The 20,990-nt window shown below is 40.5% G+C and overlaps 1 protein-coding gene across 15 annotated transcripts in view; it reads left to right on the top strand.

The window, feature by feature from the left end:
- The window catches only part of PLCB4 (phospholipase C beta 4), a 318,161-nt gene extending 301,935 nt beyond the window's left edge, over positions 1-16,226 (top strand). For 10 of the 15 annotated variants that reach the window (XM_024110413.3, XM_024110392.3, XM_065589779.1 and 7 more), the window contains 5 exons: positions 3,922-4,023; positions 8,186-8,243; positions 8,877-8,963; positions 11,023-11,059; positions 14,435-16,226. In XM_024110413.3, the coding sequence (XP_023966181.2) occupies positions 3,922-4,023; positions 8,186-8,243; positions 8,877-8,963; positions 11,023-11,059; positions 14,435-14,523 (373 nt within the window). In that variant the 3' untranslated portion in view covers positions 14,524-16,226. The remainder of the gene's footprint in view (positions 1-3,921; positions 4,024-8,185; positions 8,244-8,876; positions 8,964-11,022; positions 11,060-14,434) is intronic. The other 5 variants (XM_024110408.3, XM_065589780.1, XM_008173713.4 and 2 more) reach the window with 1 other exon arrangement.
- Positions 16,227-20,990: the final 4,764 nt, after the last annotated feature.

The following is a 20,990-nucleotide window of genomic DNA, read 5'->3' as shown; positions in this document are numbered from 1 at the left end:
GTTCTCTTATCTACATTGGGCTAAATTTATCAGTGTGGGGAGATATCTTTACCAGGAAAACGTGTGTGTCACTAGGCTATATAGAAATGTACTTTCTTCATCCTTTCCTCACAGTTCGTAGCTTTAGATTTAGAATTTTCACATCTCCATAGTATTTTAATGGTTCTGTATTATCTTTGGAAATAAGTTCTTAGTACTGAATTGCTTATTTAGAACAGTATGGTACAAATGAAAATGATTTTAAGTGCTGGTCTGATTTTTCAGAGGGGCCGAGCACAACACATTGATTTCTGTGCCTGGGTAAACTTTAAATAATGTTCTGTGCCATCCAGGTTAGAGATCTTTTTGGTTTTATTTGTTGCTGTCTCTGTATTCACCGCTTACCAAGGGATTTTTATCCAACCCATTTGTATAAAGATTTTCCTGCATGTCCACAAACCAGAATGCTTCTGAATGTGAAATATTGGATTGTTGATCATAATACCCAAAAGGGGCTTCATGCTTCATCACTTGTAGACTGTATAGAATACATGAAGCATGTGTAACATCCAAGCGTCAGCTGAGCAAGACATATGGAAAATAAAGGATCATCTTGAGAATAGAAGGGGCAGTTGACAGTATGCTATTCTTTCAACCTCTTGAATAATGAGACGCTGAATAGCTATCAAGACAGTGTACAGAGGGGTAGTAGAGAGATCGGTAATCTGAAACGATGCAGATATCTGCTGAAAAGTCGAACCTTTTCCACTCGTGGTGGAAAAAGCAATTACAGCTCACGCTTGGACTGACCGGATTCAAAGAAGAAAGCAGAAAACAAAAAATGCTTATGACTGCAATCTGCAGATTGCCATTGCACATTCAGGGGGGCTCTCCAGCTCCAGGATGTCTGAGAACTCAGATGGCTCTCAGAAAGTCCAGCCGGCGTTGGCTCTGTCATTTAACTTTACTGAATTAGAGATACTGTGTTTGGAACACATGAGAAATTAGAAAATCTGGGAGTCAAACTGACATTTCTGACTAAAATGCATCCAAGGTTAACTAAAATGTGTTGGTAATGAGTCAGAGAGAGAAAAACAAAAGTATTTTTTAAAACAGGGAGAGATTAGCAGATGAGTGGAGCAGTATTATTCAGAAAGCATCAAATTGTATTAAGTAAGATAAAATAGTGATAATATGATAATTGGCTTCAGTGGACTTTAATTGTTTTAATTAATTTTGTTTGTAAAGTGCTTTGAGATCCTCAGGTTTGAAGCATTAGAGACATGCACAGAATTCTTTGAGGGGGTCAGAATTATTACAGATTGGATTGCAAATTCTCTGGGGCAGGAACTGTAACTTCCTAGGGGCAGGTATAGTACCTATCACAATAAGATCCTGTTCCAGCCCTTTGGATATTAATGCAAGGGATGAGCTTTAGATTCAAACCTGTGTCCCATATGGCAGCATGTTTTGCTGTCAGTGCCTGATCTGATCTTCTAAGCCCTGGTCTACATTGGGGCGGGGGTCGATCTAAGTTACGCAGCTTCAGCTACGTGAATAACGTATCTGAAGTCGACGTACTTAGATCAATTTACCGTGGTGGCTTCACCGCAGTGAGTCGACTGCTGCTGCTCCCCCGTCGACTCTGCCTGTGCCTCTCGCCAAGCTGGAGTACAGGAGTCGACGGGAGAATGCTCGGGGATCGATTTATCACATCTAGACTAGACGCGATAAATCGATCCCCGCTGGATCGATCGCTGTCCGACGATCCAGCCCGTAGTGAAGACATACCCTTAGTCCCAGAAACAAATTATTCCTATTGATTCCAAGGGGAAGTGTATTTCCTGATATATTAAAATATCAGTTTGTTTGTTTCCAATTTGTCAGCAGTGCACTTAGCTAAGCTTGTGCATAGTTGTCATGGAAAAGATAAAGATGGTTACATATTGGTGGATGTTACTTTCTTCCATTATACTACATTTTGCAGCATAGGGAGAATTATGCCCCTTAACTGCTTTCTGTATAAAATTATTAATTTTATATATCAACCCCTAAAGCACTATAAATAAAAAATGAATTTTTCCATAACCGTTAAGACAGTGTGATTTTACGTGCTTTCAGACCTAAGACAGAAAATAAATGCTTATTCCGTATTGTGATTGTTTGCATAAGAAGTGCTGTTGATAGAATGAAAAATCTCTCTTAAGTATATTGTATCTTATTGTTACTATAATACCACTGCTTTGAGTTTTGTATTGATATTGTATTGATCATTAAGAAATGTTTCACAATATAAAGCCTTGGAGAAGTAAAGGCTGCGTCTTCATTAATATTCTTTTAGTTGAATGAAAATGTGTGGAAGTAAGCAAGGTGCAAAGTAAAATCACATTAATTAGTAGTTAGTGTATTTCACAGACAATAAAACATTTGAACTTGAAAGGATAGTTAGTAAACTTAACTATAAATGATTTTTCTGGCAATATGTCACTACCTGCAAGCAATTTAGCAATATTTTCCTGTCAGACTCCTCCCCTTTTGTACTTACAAAAAAATTAAAATACCAGCTATTAATGTATAATCATTTTTATCTGTACTGTACTTAAACATTCACTGATACCTCATGGAAAACTTGGGAAAAAAAACAGTCTGTCTAGAAACAACTGTGTGTCTAATGTACACATACCATAGGTTACCTAATTCTCTTGACTTCTTTTGTTCCTAAAGACATTTGTGTGAAACATTTCTTGCAGTAGGAACTCATCCATTCCTGCTGCAGATTCCTCACTTCAAGTCCTGATCCTCTCTGATGTCAGTCAGTTGAGGTGGCGATGGCTGTGGTGTCACAAATAACATATTGCAGTAGGACTTTGAGAAAGTGGACTAACCTATACGTGCATTAGTTTCCCCATCTGTAAAATACAGAAGAAAACGTCTTACCCTACAGGGGTAGAGTAAAACTTAATTAGTCTTTTGTTGGTAAAGTGCTTTGAGAGCCTCAGGTTAGAAGCAAAGAAATTCTTGAGTGGATTAGAATTAGTACAGATTGGACTGTAAAATCTATGGGGCAGGAATTATAACTTCCTGTGGGCAGTCTAGCACCAAGCATAAGAGGACCCTGATCCTAGCTGCATCCTTTGGATGTTACTGCAATATTAATTATTATTATTATTACTTTACTGAAGATAAGTTACAATATTCATGCGAACAAGTAGTCTTTATCTTATTTACTCAGAATAGGAGCTTTGTGAAATCTAGGTAGCATTTTAAAAAAACCCACTCAGTGCTGGCCTAGCTTTGCTCCCATTGAGGTCAGTGGTGAAATTCCCATCAACTACAGTGAAATTTAGGCTGGAGGTGAAAACTTTTAAAAGTGCCCCCTAGTCTTTTTTTCCTAACTCAGTTTTGTCATCTGTGCTGTTTTTGTTGCAATTGTTTTTTCTATAACTTCATCAACTTATACCAAACACTAGTTGAAGTTACAACACCAAATCATAAAAATCAGACGGATATGCCAGAACTAGCAAATGTTAGTATTATTCGTCCTCTCCTCATACATTCTCTGCACAGAGTCTTTGTAAATGTATTGTGCAGTTTTAAAAGGAAAGTCACATTTCTTAAATTACTGATAATAGCTCTTACTCAGTCAAATGTTCTAAACTACAGAGACAGCACTGTATTTTTGTAGCCTGTGTAATTCAAAGTGTAAAATGCTTAAAACCATTCTTCAAATTGTTTTCTCTATATCCTCCTGAGATTTGTAAGTGCTTGTTCAAACATACAGTCCAGTAGGAAGAAGACATTCTTTATATAGTCTGTTCTTTCTACTACTTTAATACTTCAGGGACAACTTTAGCCATTATATAGAAAGGTATCAATGAGCTACCTTAACAACCATTAACTATCACATTTCAGTTTATAATTATTTTGTTCGTATTTCGCTAGGGAAAGCAAGGAAATGCGTGCCAACCAGGCTAAAATTTCTATGGAAAACAGCAAAGCCATAAGCCAGGATAAATCTATCAAAAATAAGGCTGAAAGGGAGAGGTAAGTGTCAGATCCATCTCTGAGAGGCGGTATAATTGATTGATCTGTGCACACATTGACTAAAGTATGCTTTGATGTGTGGGAAATGGCTTGTGTTTCTAATTGTTATGCTGTATATATTTTCGATGGCTGTTTCTGGACAATTTTGTGTGTGTGTGTGTGTGTGTGTGTAGATCATATAGTTTAGGCCCCAATCTTGGAAATACAAAGGAGTGAACGTCACACCCACAAGTAGTGCCACTGACTACAATGGAACGAATCACACGGATAAAGTTATGCATGTGTGAAAGTGTTTCTAGAATTAGGACCTTAGTTTTTATTCACTGATCCATTTTTTCCCCTTTAAATGCTGTGCAGTATCACTTGCGACAGTTACATTTGTGTGTTGTTAAGATGCACTGAGAAGGCAACATTAAGACTTGGGTCTAGTTTTGGGTTAGCCTTGGGTTCAGAGAAGCAGGAGAGGTAGTGGGAAATGGATCAATGAAAAGGCATCCCATGGCCTTCACCCCTGCCCACTCGTGGCAGGGATGAGAGATGGAACAGGCATTCCAGAGGGAGCAGAAGGGAAGCTTATGGGGAAGAAAGGGGATAGGTGTGAGATTAGTAAGGGGCAAAGCCAGGTTTTTTTTGGGGGGGGGGGGGGTGCCAAAGAAAGGTGTGAGGGGTAGAGGAGCTGGGGCTGTTTTCTGATGACAGCGTAGGATCATTCATGTATTGATCCTCCAACCTTGGACCACAGCTTCCTCATTCACCTGGTGCTGACTGGTCTTATTCCCTGTTTGCGGAGCTCCAAGCCCCACTAGACCAGACCACACCTGAAGCTAGAAAGCCAGTCAGCATGTCTTCACTGCACATCTGGAAGCGCCATCCCTAGTTTTGATGTCTGAGCTCCAGACTTGGGAGACCAGAGGCACAGATTTCAGTGACAGCTTCTTGCATTTTCCCCGGGTTTGGGGATGCACTTTTGTAGCTCTTTAAAATTCCATTTTAATCTAAAGTGTTCTGAATACACAGGTAGAAGCAATGTTCATATGATGATTTCCCATGAGCCTTCAAGGTTTCCATACGGCTTTGGACTTGCTAAATAGTTGAACATTTTCACCTTCTATTGCCTCCCCTGCATTGGGCTATTTTGATCCTAGGCCTTGAACTTGTTCCTTCTGAATGAACTGTGGAGTTTTACAGATTTCTAGTACAGACTGGAGACAGCAGTTCCCAGAGCCCTTGGTAATCATGTTCCAGGTTTATGAAAACCTTCTGCTTGACATTAAATTACTTAAGCTGTGTTTATATATAAAAATAGGCTGAAGACACTTCTCCTTCTCAGACTTTTGCAATTAGTCTAATTCAACTCTTTCAACTATTTTGTGTCAGCTCATTAGAATTCTTGCCATGAAAGGCACTTTACAAATGTGTATTATATGTAAACAGTAGTTACATACTTTTTTTATTTATATGATAACTATAAAATATGGAAAATAGATCTTGTCCAACTAACTTTATCTTTTTTTGATGAGATTACAAGTCTGGTTGATAAAGGTAATAGAATTGACATAATAAACTTCTGTAAGGCATTTGACTTGGTACTGCACGACATTTTGATTAAAAAACTAGAACAATATAAAATGTGACATGGCACACATTAAATGGATTAAAAATTGGCTAAATGATAGGTCTCAAAATGCAACTATAAACAGGGAATCATCATTGAGTGGGTCTGTTTCCAGTGGAGTCCCGCAGGGATCGGTTCCTGGCCCTACACTATTTAACATCTTTATCAATAACCTTGAAGAAAACATAACATCATCACTGATAAAATTTGCAAATGACCCAAAAATTGGGGGAGTGGTAAATAAGGAAGAAGACACATCAATGACTCAAACTGGGCGCAAGCAAACAATATGTGTTTTAATACAGCTAAATGTTGTTGCCTGATTTAAGGGGATGAATATTATTGCTTAGATAATATAGGTTATAGGCTCACTAATTAATATGATCAGAATATAATAAGGTTCTTGATCCAGAATCAGGCTACACAGAGTTTTGCAAGGACCCTTGGGATGTATGACAAGGACATTCATGCTGAGAGCAAAAACACAGCCGTAAAGACTTGTATTGAGATAAATGGAATAGTAATCCAGTGGGAAAATAATCGGAATGAACAAGGAATTAATATTGTTCTAGAGGCACATGTGGTATTATTTACTATAAAACTTCCTAGATTAACACACTCACACCCTTTCTTGTAACCTGATGGTAAGAGACAAAGGACCAGCCTCACCTCTGGCAGGTCAAAGGAGTCTGGTGGTCCACAGTTCCTCAGTTCTCAAGTGGAAGATGAAGAATTTAGGAGAAGCCAGACAACTAGAAAGCTATAGAAAGACCCAAGAGAAACGAACTTAAAACCTGACTACAACTGACTGACTAAACATGATGGTTTGTCTCTCTTATAGAGCCTGAGCACTACGTGCCCACCCTCCACATCCAAACTTAATTTCCTCACTCACATAATATCAGGGTATGCTTACTCTATAGGCTGGCATATCCATACGTATTAATGTCAATTAGCTCATTCTGTGACTTTCCACGACGTCCGTGACTTCTGCAGCAGCCAGTGTGGCTGACCCCAGGGCTGCCCAAGCACGTGGCTCCAGGACCAGCTGCTCAGGTGGCTCCGGGGACAGCCATACCGGCTACTGTTGGAGTGGCTCTGCAGTCAGCCGCACCGGCCTGAGTAGCAGCCCCGGGGGCTGCCAGAGCAGCCCCCAGCAGCTGGTGCTGCTGGCCCTGCCCCCCCACCCACCAAGCAGCAGCCTCTGGGTCCCATCCCCCCTGAGCAATGGCCCCCTGGGGTGCCTCTTCCCCCCTCGAGTAGCGGCACGCCCAGGGAAACCCCCCAGCAGCAGTCCCTTTCCCCGCCCCCCCACAAGATTTAGTCAGGGGTAGTTATAGTGTAAGTCATGGACAGGTCCCGGGCGTGAATTTTTTTTTATTGCCCGTGACCGGTCCATGACTTTAACTAAAAATGCCCATGATTATATTGTAGCCTTAGTCATGATGGCTAATTAGCTGAACATGAGCTCCCAGTGCTATGCTGTGGCCAAAAGAGCTAATGTGATGCTGGGATACATAGACATGGGAATCTCAAATCGCAGTAGAGAGGTTATTTTACCTCTGTATTTAGCAGTGGTGCAACCACTGCTGGAATAGTGTGTCCAGTTCTGGTGCGCACCATTCCAGAAGGATGTTGATAAATTGCAGAGGGTTCAGAGAAGAGCCATGAGAATGATTAAAGGATTAGAAAACCTGCCTTATAGTAATAGACTCAGGGAGCTCAATCTATTTAGCTTAATAAAGAGACAGTTCAGGGGTGACTTGATTATAGTATAGTAAGGGCCTACGTGGGCAACAAATGTTTAATCATAGGCTCTTCAGTCTAGCAGAGAAAGGCATAGCACAATGGCTGGCAGTTGAAGCTAGACAAATTCAGACTGGAAATACAGCCTACATTTTTAACAGTGAGAGTAATTAGTCATTGGAACAATTTACTAAGGGTTGTGGTACATTCTCCATCCCTCAGAATTTTTAAATCAAGATGGGATTTTTTCTAAAAGATTTCCATTTTGAGAAAGGTCTATGGCCTGTGCTATACAGGAAGTCAGACTAGATGATGACAATGGTACCTTCTGGCTTTGGAATCTATGAATGGCACCGTGTGACGCATTAGTTAAAATATCTTTTTAGTCATGATAATCAGTATGAGTTTTAATAATTGTTAAACCCTGTTAGAAGATGGTAAATATAAACTACTGCAAATGGATTAATAAACTCCTCAATTAAATGGATCACTCTAGATTGAGGATCAAGGCAAACTTAGTTTGCAACAATCTTGGTCAGTTTCTTCAAACCCTCTTAGTCACAACATCCAAGCTAGCCAGAAACATTAAATATAATGTAAAGACTTAAGGCCGGAGTAGGGCCTTTCTCTGCCATTAGTCCCACTGACTTCAGTGGAGCTACTCACAGTCTAAGGTAGTGCATAAAGGGTGGCAAAATAAGCCCCTAAGTTATCTATCTCCTTATCATTGACTCAGATATGTGGTTTTGGCTCTTGGACTTAATAAATCCTCAAGCACAATATCCTTTTTTTCTTTTTCAGGCGAGTAAGAGAACTAAACAGCAGCAACACTAAAAAGTTTCTGGAAGAGAGAAAAAGGGTAAGTATAATTTTGCTAAGAAACCAAAAGTGTGTGTACGTGATTTGTTGGCAGGAACCTCACCTCCTGAGTAACGTACACCCAGCTTCTGCACAGCATTTTGAAAACGTACCCTTCAGTTACTGTAGCTCAATGACAGTGATGATTTCTACTGACTTGAGAAACTAGAGACTCAGGGTCATTCTCAAACTGAATTTCAAGGTCTCTCTTCACCAGCAAGCTGACCCAGGGCCTACTCTTGAACGTCTAAATCCTGACTGAAATCTGTGGGCATTTTATCTGAATTCACCTTTCCATTTACCTGAATTGAGAATTGGCTCGAAAAATGGATTTTTGTCACTGTTTTCTATCGCATTCAAGTCAAAATCTTAAGCAGAGTTTAAAATCACATTTAAGTAACATGTGCAAAGCAGGTATAACTCATTAGTATGATGTTTGAATTAAGATAGTTGTATATATTTTAGATCTGTTAAACAGTAAACTATCCAGAGTGGGGACCATGCCTCCTTCTAATGTTTTGTATAGCACTGTGAACACCAGCCCATAACTAATATTCTTTGGAACCTATTTATCCATTTTTAAAAAAAATAATTTGTGATACATGTCACCTGTATTATCTTCTCTTGTTTGTAGCTAGCAATGAAGCAGTCAAAGGAAATGGATCAGTTGAGAAAAATTCAGCTTGAGCATCTAGAAGTCTTGGAGAAGCAGAATGAGCAGGTATTTTATTTAAAAGGGTTACAAGACACGTGAGTTACTAAATTAAAAGAGAGTAAGAGAGTACAGTTCCATTTGTAGGGTACATCTACACTGTAGCTGGGAAGTGTGATTCCCGGCTTGGGCAGATGTACATCCACTAGCTCTGTTCAAACTAGCACCTAAAAATAGCAATGTGGTTGAAGCAGCTTGGGCTAGCCACCCTAGCGTGTACCTAGGAGGTTCAGGAGGATTGTACTTGGGTAGCTAACCTGAGCTGCACCTGGTGCTGCCACAGCCACACTGCTATTGTTAGAGGCCAGCTCGAGCAGGGCTAGTGTGTGTGTGTGTGTGTGTGTGTGTGTGTGCCCACACTGGAATTACACCTCCCAGCTGCTGTGTAGACCTACCCCTAGTTCTTCCGAGTGTGAGTCACCGGTGAGATTGGCTCCAAACAGCTTTTATTTTTACCCGCTCACCCTTTTTGGGAGTTGAAAATGTAGGATTGGAAGGACTTCAAACGGTATGGAATTCTGACTTGGTTCAGATAACCATCTAAAACTTGGCTGTTATCCAAAGCTCATCCTCCAACCTGTTCAAACCTCATGAGACTGGAAGGTTAGGCAGGAAGGCTACCAGAATTCCAGTACATTCATAGTCAGCCGTCAAGAAAACCTTTTCTCTTAGTATTTTGGCACTTCTGTTTCCAGGCCTGGATGGAAAATAGGAGTGAAAAAAATGCTCAAAATATCTCAAAACCTCCAAAGGTTTTGGTTTTGGGTCCTGTTCTAAAAGTTGGTGACGGTTCCAGGGTTTTATCAGAACCAGTTTGCCCTTCTCTGGTTAAAATACCATGTTACTTTCTGCTGGTGAGAAGAAAATAATTCTTGAAAACTGGCAGTCATCTTTTAAAAAAAAAAATCAAATTTTATTCCTGGTGGAAAACTCTTTTCCTTAGTGATTCCCCCTGCTGCAAGGAGCAGCCAGCAGAACATAATTATCATACAAGCTCAATTGCCAGGTGGGCCTCAGTGAAGTAGGAACTCAAGGGTGGACTATGCAAGTACGTACCCAGTAAGGTGAGAGAACTAGAGGTTGGATGTAGTGGTTGTCACCTTCAAGGCTCATGAATTTATTTCCTACGTTTTTCATTAAATTTTCCAGAACTTGAACTGTGCTGATAAAGCACATGCACTATGCTAGATTCACTCCAGGGAGGTATAATTTCTGTCCCAGTTGCCTCCTCCATCATCTAGCACAAAGTGGTCTGAATCCAGCGATGTCCATCATGTACACACAGCCAATCAAAGTGCACCGTGTGAATACATGAGAAAAAATATGTAATTATGCTACCCTGACTGCAGTACTGCTGCAATCTGATTGGTTCAGACAATTCCCTTGCAGTGTAAATTGTACTAGTTGACAAAATAATGTATGAAGATTAAGGGCCTGATCCAAAGCCTACTTAAGTCAGTGAGAGTCTTTAGATCCAGCACAATATAAAGACAAGAGAGCAGGATTAGGGCTGAGCTTTTAACGTAAACTCGGTAATTCCTTACTTTTGAGTATTTGATTTTGAGTGTTTGATTTCCCATCCTTAGAAAGTTGCCTCAGTGTTAATTATTCTGCATGGAATTTATCATACAGAGTTATCATAAAAGGCTCTGAGACTGATTCTGGGGTCATGCTGGTTTCCCACTGATGTAACTCCATGACTTCACTGGATTTACTTGTGATGTACACTAGTATGAGTATGAGGAGAATCAGGCCCAGAGCACTGATACCTGGCTAATAGTCATATGTGTTCCAGTTAACTGGATCAAAACTTCTCAAGTTATTAAATATCCCTTCCACATCATACTGGTGGAGATATCTTTCATAGCAGATGTACAGTGCAGACTAATACAGTGCAGTGAGTGGAAACACACTTCAGCATAAAATATTATGCATTCACATTCATTAGACTTTTGTTTTATGTATTCTTTTCTTGCATTCATTCCTCAATCTCACTTCAGTTTTCATTCATTTTATTTGCTTCTTGTTGTATTACTCAATTTTGACATTATTATTTTTGTACAAACAGCTTTTGAAATCCTGTCATGCAGTGTCTCAAACACAAGGTAGGATTGATCTATATTAAGCAAGCTACTATTTCAATATGCTTTCCTTCTAAATTAAATCATTCTCATTGGAGCACTCTTTGTAAATGCAACCACTGGGAAATACCATTAACATAATGAATACACTGTTAAATATTTAGTGTGCATAAATATTATTAAGAGTCTGACATAGTAACAGTATTTTATGCTCTAGCATCTCAGACCCCCAGATACATTCTTATAGTAACGAGGACAGGAAACTTAAAGAATGATTTGTATTGTTATATTTTCAGTAGTTAGTTAAAGACATGCTTGAAATTCTAAAGTGTGTCTCTAAAAAGCATCTACTGATTAAGGAAACTTTTTTAGTGTTAAAAGTAACAGAGGGTCCTGTGGCACCTTTAAGACTAACAGACTTTAAGGGTAACTATTAGTCTTAAAGGTGCCATAGGACCCTCTTTACTTTTTAGATTCAGGCTAACACGGCTACCCCTCTGATATTTTAGTGTTGACATATATATGACTAACTGCTAATGCTGATACAGACAAAGCCTGATTTTCCACATATATTAGCATAAGAATAATAAAAGTAACGCCGCACTAAAAATAGCTAGAAATATATTAGATAGCTAGAAATAGCTTTTTAGTGGCTAAAGAAAAGAGGCTTCCAGCTATTGGGAATCTGTTAATCACACTATTGTAGCTTCCCTGTTATAGCTTCCTAATAACCATCACTCATATTAACCCCTTCTCTCAACAGCTGTAAAATATTTGTGTTAGGTTTAAACAGCCAGTTGTTGAATTTTGCCTGAATTTAATGACCTGCTTAAATCTTCAGTCGATAATTTACTGGGGTCCCATCCTCAAACCCAGTCTATCCACATCTACTGTAACTATACTGAGTTAGAGATAGACATTTATACAAAGCATTAATTTGGCTGGCAGCCAGCACTCTATCCTTGATGCACTCAGTCCTGTGAGGTGCTGAGTACCCTCAAATCCCATTGAAGATGAGGGCACACAGCACCTTGCAAATTGAATGCATAGGTCCCATTAACTACGTGAATTCGTATTGACTCCAAGTACTTACTTCTGCAAAGCTCATCTACAAGTATCCTATTCATGTGTTCACTTCAGAATGCAGTGGCTCACCGTCGGTTGATAAAAACCGGCAGCCTGGCCATATGGTGTAGGGTTATTCTGAACTAAATTCACTTTACAGCGACACCCTTCTGGCTAAACTAATCTGCAAAACAGTTACAGGGCTTTGCTCGTGAGATACAGAATGGTCCAGTGGTAAAACCACTGGCTTAGAACTTGAGAGCCTGGGGTTCCAGTCTCTGCTGTGCCCGAGACTTCCTGTATGACCATGGGCAAGGACAAGTCACCTCCGACCTGTCTACATGATCATTTGGTTTGTGGCAAGCTGGGGTATAAAACTACCCTGCTGCTCTCGAATTGTCTGGGTGGACCCTGCTGACACCTATTAACGATTCACTAATGTGTGTTGATCTAGTCCTATTTGAAATGAACTAAGGTGCATCAGCAGGCTCCTCATGGACAGTTAGTGCATAGCAAGCTAGTGTGGGGTAGATTCACACCACAGCTTTCTGTGAACTATGTTCATGTAGAAAAGTCCTTAGTCTCTCAGTGCCTCAGTTCCCCCTCTGTAAAATGTTATCCCCATTACTTCCCTCCTCACTGGGATGTTGGGAGGATGAAGATTATGAGGTGCTCAGGTATTAGGGACCACATTCGCACTTCAGAGAGACACTTCAGTTACTAAGAAATAAATACAAGCTGTGTCAAACAGTTTGCATTTTAGCTGGAATTTCATTTTCACTTGCAGAATTCACACACTGAGTGAACACAGCAAGTCAGTTCTAGTATTTCAGAAAAGGCTGTACACATTGATTCATTTATTAATGTTATGTTTCCATATTTTCATCTACAAATTATTTCATTTATTTCAAACTTCAAAGTCATAGGAACGTAAAGTGCGATTACAAGGCATTTATAATATTTAATACAGTTGCCTTTGGTGTTATAATTAGCTGAGTATACAAAATATGATGGTGAAATGCACAGAGCTAACTCTTCAGAGAGGGGTACATCTATAGCACCTACACAAACCCACGTGTACTTTTGCAAAATAGGTAAGTGTGCATCTAAATGACAGTTTTGGACCTTCATTTGCCCAGTTTTACATCTGGAAATACCTGTTTGCATGCACCGAATATGTAACTCCCTGAGTAGGAGCTGCTTTATTGAGTTAGATAAAAAATGCCTATCCCAAGTGATAGGCACCTTTACAACTTATCGGAATACACAATTCACACGGTAAGGCAAATCCAGCAACCACTCCTCCCTGTATAGCAGCAGCGGAGCGGCCACTCACACTGGGGAAAAGATTGGCATATGGGAGACGCGAGGGTATTTTCAGTCTTAAGACATCCCCTATCCTCAGAAGACTGGCTGTAAAGACAGACTGGACAGCATATTCAGGTAATTTTGGATCAGGATGATAAGTGAGTTCCCAAATTGAAGGGTCCTCATGGAAAATGCACAGAGGTAGGTGCCGCCCCCCCCCCACTTTGAACTGAGGGGTAGCCTCTCAAGTCGGTAGGTCCCAAGCAATTTAGGGCATTAGAGAGTATAAATAACACCTTGAACTCTATTTACAAACCAAGAACGTGTATTGAAATATATTGCTTAACGAGTGGGCTACTACAATCTGTGCCAGCATCAGTTTCCAGGTGGATTCAAGGTGTAGCCCCATGTAGAGCACATTGCAGTAGCCTAGGCTTGAGGCAACAAAAGCACGGATGCCAGAAGCAAGAGCCACAGCCAAAATAAACAGATAAAATCACTAAGCTAGATGAAACCCTCTTGGACACCGTAAGGAAGATGTCAACATCTCTGCCATCAGTAAGTCCAATAATCGTTCACACCAGTCATTGTCTTTCCTTGGCCAGCAGAAAATGGGTCCAGATGATAGGTTGTAACCCTTAGTTTCCCAAGCAACACCAGTCCAAACTCAACCAGGGCTGATATAGTGTGTCTCCAAGACATTGTGCCATTTCCAGACGCAGTTCAGTCAGAAACAGCATGATTTTCCTCCATACAATGTGAGGCTTTCAGATGCATTTTACTGTGTGTCTTTGAAAAGTTGCCCATAAATCCTAGGAATGTTTCCTCGTATTTGGTAACTTATAAGCACCAGCAGAAAATTAACAGCGATGTTTGAAAATATGCAGATTTTTTCTGAGAGGGGGAGAATGGTCACATTACATATATTCCACTCAAATACTATTGTGCTGAAAATGTATTTGATTTTGAACACAAGCTTTAGTATGATACTCCATGATGAAACAACATGATTATTTTGGGTTACAGGCAAAGGAGATGCAGCAGATGGTGAAGCTGGAAGCAGAGATGGACCGCAGGCCAGCAACAGTAGTCTAAAACTCCAGCATGCAAACTGAAGCCAGGAAAGCCAGTATCCATAAAATTCCAACCATCGTTGCTGAGGGGGGAAAGTGGGCTTTTTTGCTCTTTTCCCTTCAGTTTAAACAAAGTGTAGACACAGACCACCAAGTCTTAAGGTTTTGCATATTCCTTTTTAACAGTGAGTACTGAAATTCTCTTATTGAGCAAAACACTATTAAAAAAAGGCACAACACATTTTAAAGTCCAGTCCTGTACTCCCCGTTCAGGAAACCTTCCATTCATCTCAATGGGTGTTTTTTCCTGTGTCAGGATTGTTGGCGCAGGGCCTTAAAATACAGCACCCTGTTTCTTTTATTTTAACATAAGCTCAGATGGTAACACAATCATAATCAAAACAACATGCTATTTACCATTTTTAGTCTCATGCTTGGTATGTTATTGTATTAGCCCCAATCCTGCAAGATGCTGTGAGCTAGGAGGCACTCAGCAACTCATGGCATCAAGCCTTTTAAATGGATCTGCTACTAAATAATAATAAAACAATCATCAGCTTCATCTGAAAGATATAGTCTCTTCTGGTGATTTTTTTCTATTGCACGCACATTTTTGAGCTGCAGCAAACTGTAAGCAATTGAAAATTAGCTGCATATATTGGAAAGTACAAATATCTAAACTCATCAGCAGAATTAATACACTGGGATAACAGTGATTTTGCAGGATATTTCCAGATTAAAATTATGCCCTCAGCAAATGCCATATCAACTTTATCATTCCTGACAGAAGCTAACATCCTGTAAAAGTTGTTGAAATGGTTACCATAGTAGAAATACATTGTTTTGTGCCAAAACTAATCAGTGCTCTAAAGTTAAAGGAATTATGTGTTAGGCACTTTAAGAAAAGTTTACATCATCCATTGCTTGTATAGAAATTGCATTTTGATCCTGTTGCTGCAGATCCCAGATATTATAGTTCATTGTATCTTAAAGATTGTTAAATGACTATTGGCAAAAAGTTTGTAACTGTGAAAATGTAAAAAGTATTTATACACTTTAAATCACAATATTGTAGAAAATCACCTAAATGTTGCCACTGACAAAATGAGTAAACTGAATTACTAGAAATGTTTGCATGTGATACAATCACCAGTTATGACTTTAATGCCAACCATATGACCACAGTCATTCTATTAGTCAATAAATACAGATTAAATGTATGTCACCAAATATTATTTGATTCATTCTGAAGACTTTTAGCATAACAAGACCTATATATATATATATGTATATGAATTATGTGGGCATTCTTGATACTTCAAGTTCTAGTTAAAAGAAAAGTACATAACTAATTTAATTTTACACAAAAATATTTATGCAGATTTTCAGAATTTCATATCAGGAATAACCTTTTTATGTCTGTTAGATATGAAAACAATTTGCTACAGTGTTAATTTGCATGTTCTTAAAGCCTGCTGTAGTTTATTGCAGAACAATGCATGTCAGCATTCTGCTTGGAATTTGCCCATGCTGCCAATACAAAGGAGACTGCATGGAAAACTGGTAGTTTAGAACAAATCAGATTACTGATTTCATTATACTAAGCACCAATTAAGTTGTTGTATATGCTTGTACAAACCAATTCTACATATTCCTATAAACAAATTAAATGAAAAGAGATTGTTATTGTCAGTTCTGAGATGAAACTTTCAACTTCTCTAATAAAAACGTAAAAATAAATACAATACTCATCAGTGTGATCGATTTATACAAGAGTTTCAAGATATCCCTACTTCAAAATGGAGCACACCATGTAAAGTATCTACCATAAATTCCTGTCAAAGGGCCCATACTATTAACATATTCATACCACTTATTTGTTCAAGGGATTCTTAGTTCAGTTATTTTAAAGGTTATGAATACTGCGCTCTGCTAACACAAGGAGCATTATGTGGACGTGCTCCATCGATGTCATTAAAGTGACTTATGATCATTGACATAATTTAAGTTGACTTAACTCTGTAGTGTAGACATGGCCCTTCTTCTGCAGAGGTGTCTAACTCCCCTCTTGAATGGTCTCTTACAACATGCATAACTCTTGTGCTCAATCTGTTCCACCTTGTATTCAGTGTGTCACAGCTAAATACCTTTGCCGGACCTAAAGAAGAGCTCTGTGTAAGCTCAAAAGTGTGTGTCTTTCACTCACAGAAGTTGGTCCAATAAAATATTACCTCACCTACCTTGTCTCTCTAATGTCCTGGGATTATCACAGCTACAACTACACTGCAGATCTGTGAACTGATGTCAGATCCTTAAAGACTTTAATGAAGCCAAATTCCAGAGAGCCACAGTACAGAGCCGACGTGGAGTCTAGTTGCAACTGGACACACTGGTACTTCTATCTAGACTGCTGAAAGACTAATAAAAGGAAACACATTTTCACACAGTGCACAAGTAGCCTATGGAAATCACTATCACAAACTATCCTGGAGGCCAAGATCCAAAAAAAGATTGGGCATTTATATGGATAACAAGAACATGCAGAGTTACAATGACAGGGATTAAAAGCAGCAACACCCCCCCGCCCAAAAAAAATAATTTAAAACAGTTTAATTCCTCAGGTGATAAACCCTCCCATAACGGATGGGATTAGGAAGAAACTTTCCTCATAAACCTGCTGACTCTTAACTTTTCCTGTGCTCTCCTCTGAAGCATTGTTGGAAACAGGATAACGACTTGTATTTATATAGTGTCTTAAATATTCAAAGCACTTTGTAATCCCCAAATTACTATTTCCGTGCTACTGGTAGGGAAACTGAGGCAGAAAGATTAAAGGTAAGATTTTCAGACTAGTCTATGGGACCTGAGAAGCCTGACCCCCATTTTCAAAAGTGACTTAGGGCTAGATTCACAAGGGGAAACCAAAGCTCAGCATTGCAGTGCCTAACTTTAAGGCACCCAGTGGAACTCACAAACCCAGATGTAGGTGCCCAGGTTCCCTATACAATACAGGGGGTGAGTTAGACACCTTAGAATGGGATCCACAAAAGTCGGCGTGCTGAGTGGAGAGACACCTGACCTAGCCCATAGTCGAGGCCAAGGAGAGGGGTGTGTCCTAAGCCACGTCTCTCAAAGAGAGTTAAGTGCCTAAACTGGAGCAGAAGGGAGATGCTTAGTTCTGCTCGGGATTCACAGCCAGTAGTGCTCTCCTAGAGTCAGGTGCATAAGCCATTTCTTGCAAGAAAGACAACGGTAAACCCAGCTCCACACCAAGAGCTAGGGAGCAAGAATGACCTCCCTTATAACCTTTAAGCCAGTGTTAAAGGTTAGGGTACTCACTGAGGATATGGGAGACCCCTGTTCAATTCCTCCCTGTGTCTGATGAGCTAGGATTTGAAGCTCCCACTGCGCAGATGACTGCCCCAACTACTGGGCTATGGGATATTCTTATGTGGGTTTCTCTCCTCCTGTCAAAGCTGTTCCACTTGTGTAAATAATTAAATATGCAGTGGGCCAGAGAGCATGTGAGAATGACTCCATAGCCCACTGCTTAGGACACCCACCTAGGATGTTAGGAGACCGATATTCAAATGCCTCTCCTCATCAGGCAGCCGGGAGAAACAAACAGGTCTTCCACATTTTGGATGAGTATCCACATTGGGCTAAAGGTCCTCCTGCTTCCTTCGCATTTTGTATAGTCAGGCAAGGTCTTAGCACACCTACTAGATCAAGCCCTGCAGGCAAGATAAGTAGGGCAATGCCTATTTTAAGAATCCTGCTGCGGCTTAGGCAACATATAGGTGTCTGAGTACCTGCCCAGCAGCAGAAACTTATATGCCCCGGGGACTTTTGCAGCAAATAAATTAGGTGCTTAAGGAATTTAGGTACCTCCAGAGTTAAGTGGTAGCTGAGCAGTGGTTTTGTGAATGCCAGTGACACCTACATCTATTTGTGAACCTGGCCCAAAGCATCTAAGGTCCTTTTGAAAATCGGACTGAGGTTTCTAGGTAACTTAGAGGGAAATGTTCAAAATCTCCCCGGATCACGTCTGTGGCAGAGCCTGGATTCGAACTTGAGACATTTTGACTCCCAACCTGTATTCAGTCCATCAGGCTACATTTCCTAACTGGATGGATCCGATGCAAACAGTTTTAAACCCATCCTTAGTATTTATAGACTAATTAAAGGATGGTGAGCCAGGGTGATAAAAGAGGGAGTCATAGTCAGTCAACAATGATGAATAGCTCCACAAAAGAAGTCAGCTTTGAAGGATGACAGCACCCCCAAAAATATTCACTTCACACAATAAGACCTGTTTAATTCTAGGTGTGCTTAAGTCATGTATTTCTCTGAGACTCTGTTCCATGTTAAATGTAAATTTGAATATAAAGGTAATATATATAACATATATAATTCACACTTTAGGCTTAAACCAGCATTTTTATTGGCAGGAAATGAATTGTCAATACCTTCTACAATTACCAGAATAATCTATGAAAGGACATTCTGTTCCTCAACAGCCAAATGATAAATCAGGTTCACTTTTTCATAATAATATGCTATGGGTTCTGGGAAGATAAATAACCTTAGTAAAACTCAGAAAATGGAACAGAGCAAAATTTGAGCCAGCCAGGGGCCTAACTACAGTTTGATCTCTCAATGGGGTAAACCTGGAGTAGCGCATTGAAATTAATGGACTTCCCCCACTGCAAATCCTGTATAAATGAAATCAAAATCTGGCCCCAACTCTCTAAGAGCACCTGTGTGACTTCCACCAGACGTTAGAGACAATTTCTCCCCAGGGATGACATGTGGCAGGTGCAATTTCATACTCATTGCATTTCTTTTGGGAAAGTATATGAAAATCAGGCTCCAATGAGAAATTTGCTTCAACCGTAACTTGGGAGAGACAACAAGTCCCTCGGGCATATGAAAAAGCAGGAATCACAATAGTAAGAAGATTTAGTTAGAAAGCTCTTGGGAGCAAAAATGCAACGAAAGAATTTATATACAGTGAAAACTGCACAAGGCTTGCGTGGAGAAGGAGTGAGAATGGGTCCCTGGAGTCATAACTGAGAGAATAAGCAAGCGCTAGTACATACAAACAAAACTTGAGGCCGTTTCAATAGCAATTTAATTTGTATAAAGACTGCAGGGACTGGATCTTAACACTAGGACCTGGCAAGGTCCTTGGATACTCAAGGCAGGCAAAGAGGGCTATGGAGGAAAGGGATGTCTCGAGAGGATGCATTTCTATATGGAAAAACCCTTTTGTACTCTGTGCCTTATATGCTGTGGGGATTCAAGGGTTATTCAGTCACACTAAAGCTGTTGGTATGACCACAGAGAACCTCTGCTCCCTGATATGAAATGAAACTGTGATGAGCTGATGACATCACGATAGTGGCTGATTGTGCCAAGACCATTGGGCTAGAAACGTTCTGTCCCCCATTGCTATGAAGGAGTTGGAGGGTGACTGGGACTGTGCTGTTGAGACTGAAGGAATGAGGAGGCAAGGAATGAAAGGACTCCACTAACTATGACAATGTGCCATTTACTGGGGAAAGTCCTGGGGTCTCCAAGGGAAGATCAGGAAGATGGAGGGCCCAAATCAGGACTTGCGGTGACAGCGCAAGGTGGGATAGGCTGAGAAATAGTCACACTTCCAAGCCCCAGACTTGCTCATTTGAATCCCCAGAGAGTTTGTCTGCAATTGGAAACTGGAGATGGAGAAGCCCTCCAGTGGTCTCCTTAACAAAGCCCGTCTCTGCACAATAAGCCAGTGCAGGATGTTTCTCTGCAGCGCATTACTCAAGACTTAGTTCTACTTTGGATTTAAATGCTCCAGCCAATGGGGCTGCCAACTCTTCCCAGGGCCATTTCTCCCACCCCTGGATAGCCATTGCTGAGGCATTGCCCTACACACACTCCCTGCAGGGCGGTGCTGGGCTTCTTCACAAACACCAAGTGTTCCTTGCCTCTTGTTGTTCATGTCATTCCCAGGAACCAGATCCAAGGCCCATTGAAGTGAATGGAAATACTCCTCCGTACAGCTGAATTCCAGTCAGCCACGGGCACTGTTTCACAGCTTACCTCTTATTCTCCCATTTCCAGTCAGTTCCTCGGCACTGCTCAGAAGCAGTTCTAAGATGGCGCCTGCACAGCCTGAGTTCTCTCTTTCTGGGCACTGATTTTTAAGACAAGAGTACCAGTGGGTCCCTGCGCTGATGAGCCATTGAGCCACAGGACAACGAGCAAAGAGCCACAATCAAATTGGCAGGGGAAGTTGAGTGCTACTCTGGTAGGCGTTGGGCTGGCAAGAGCTCGGCACCAACAGGTAAGTGGACATTAACTTGAAATGTAACTGAGAATGTAATCCTCTCCCACCGGTAAATGGACAATGATTGAAATCGTGCTGACAGTGCAATCAGCTCCCACAGGTAAGTGGACAATGACTCACACTCTTACAGACGAGTTGCCAGGGAGCTCAGCTCTCTCGAGCAAGTGGA

This window comes from Chrysemys picta, chromosome 3, assembly GCF_011386835.1.
Source record: "Chrysemys picta bellii isolate R12L10 chromosome 3, ASM1138683v2, whole genome shotgun sequence".
Classification (NCBI taxonomy): Eukaryota; Metazoa; Chordata; order Testudines; family Emydidae; genus Chrysemys; species Chrysemys picta.
This window is presented reverse-complemented; position numbering and strand designations above follow the sequence as displayed.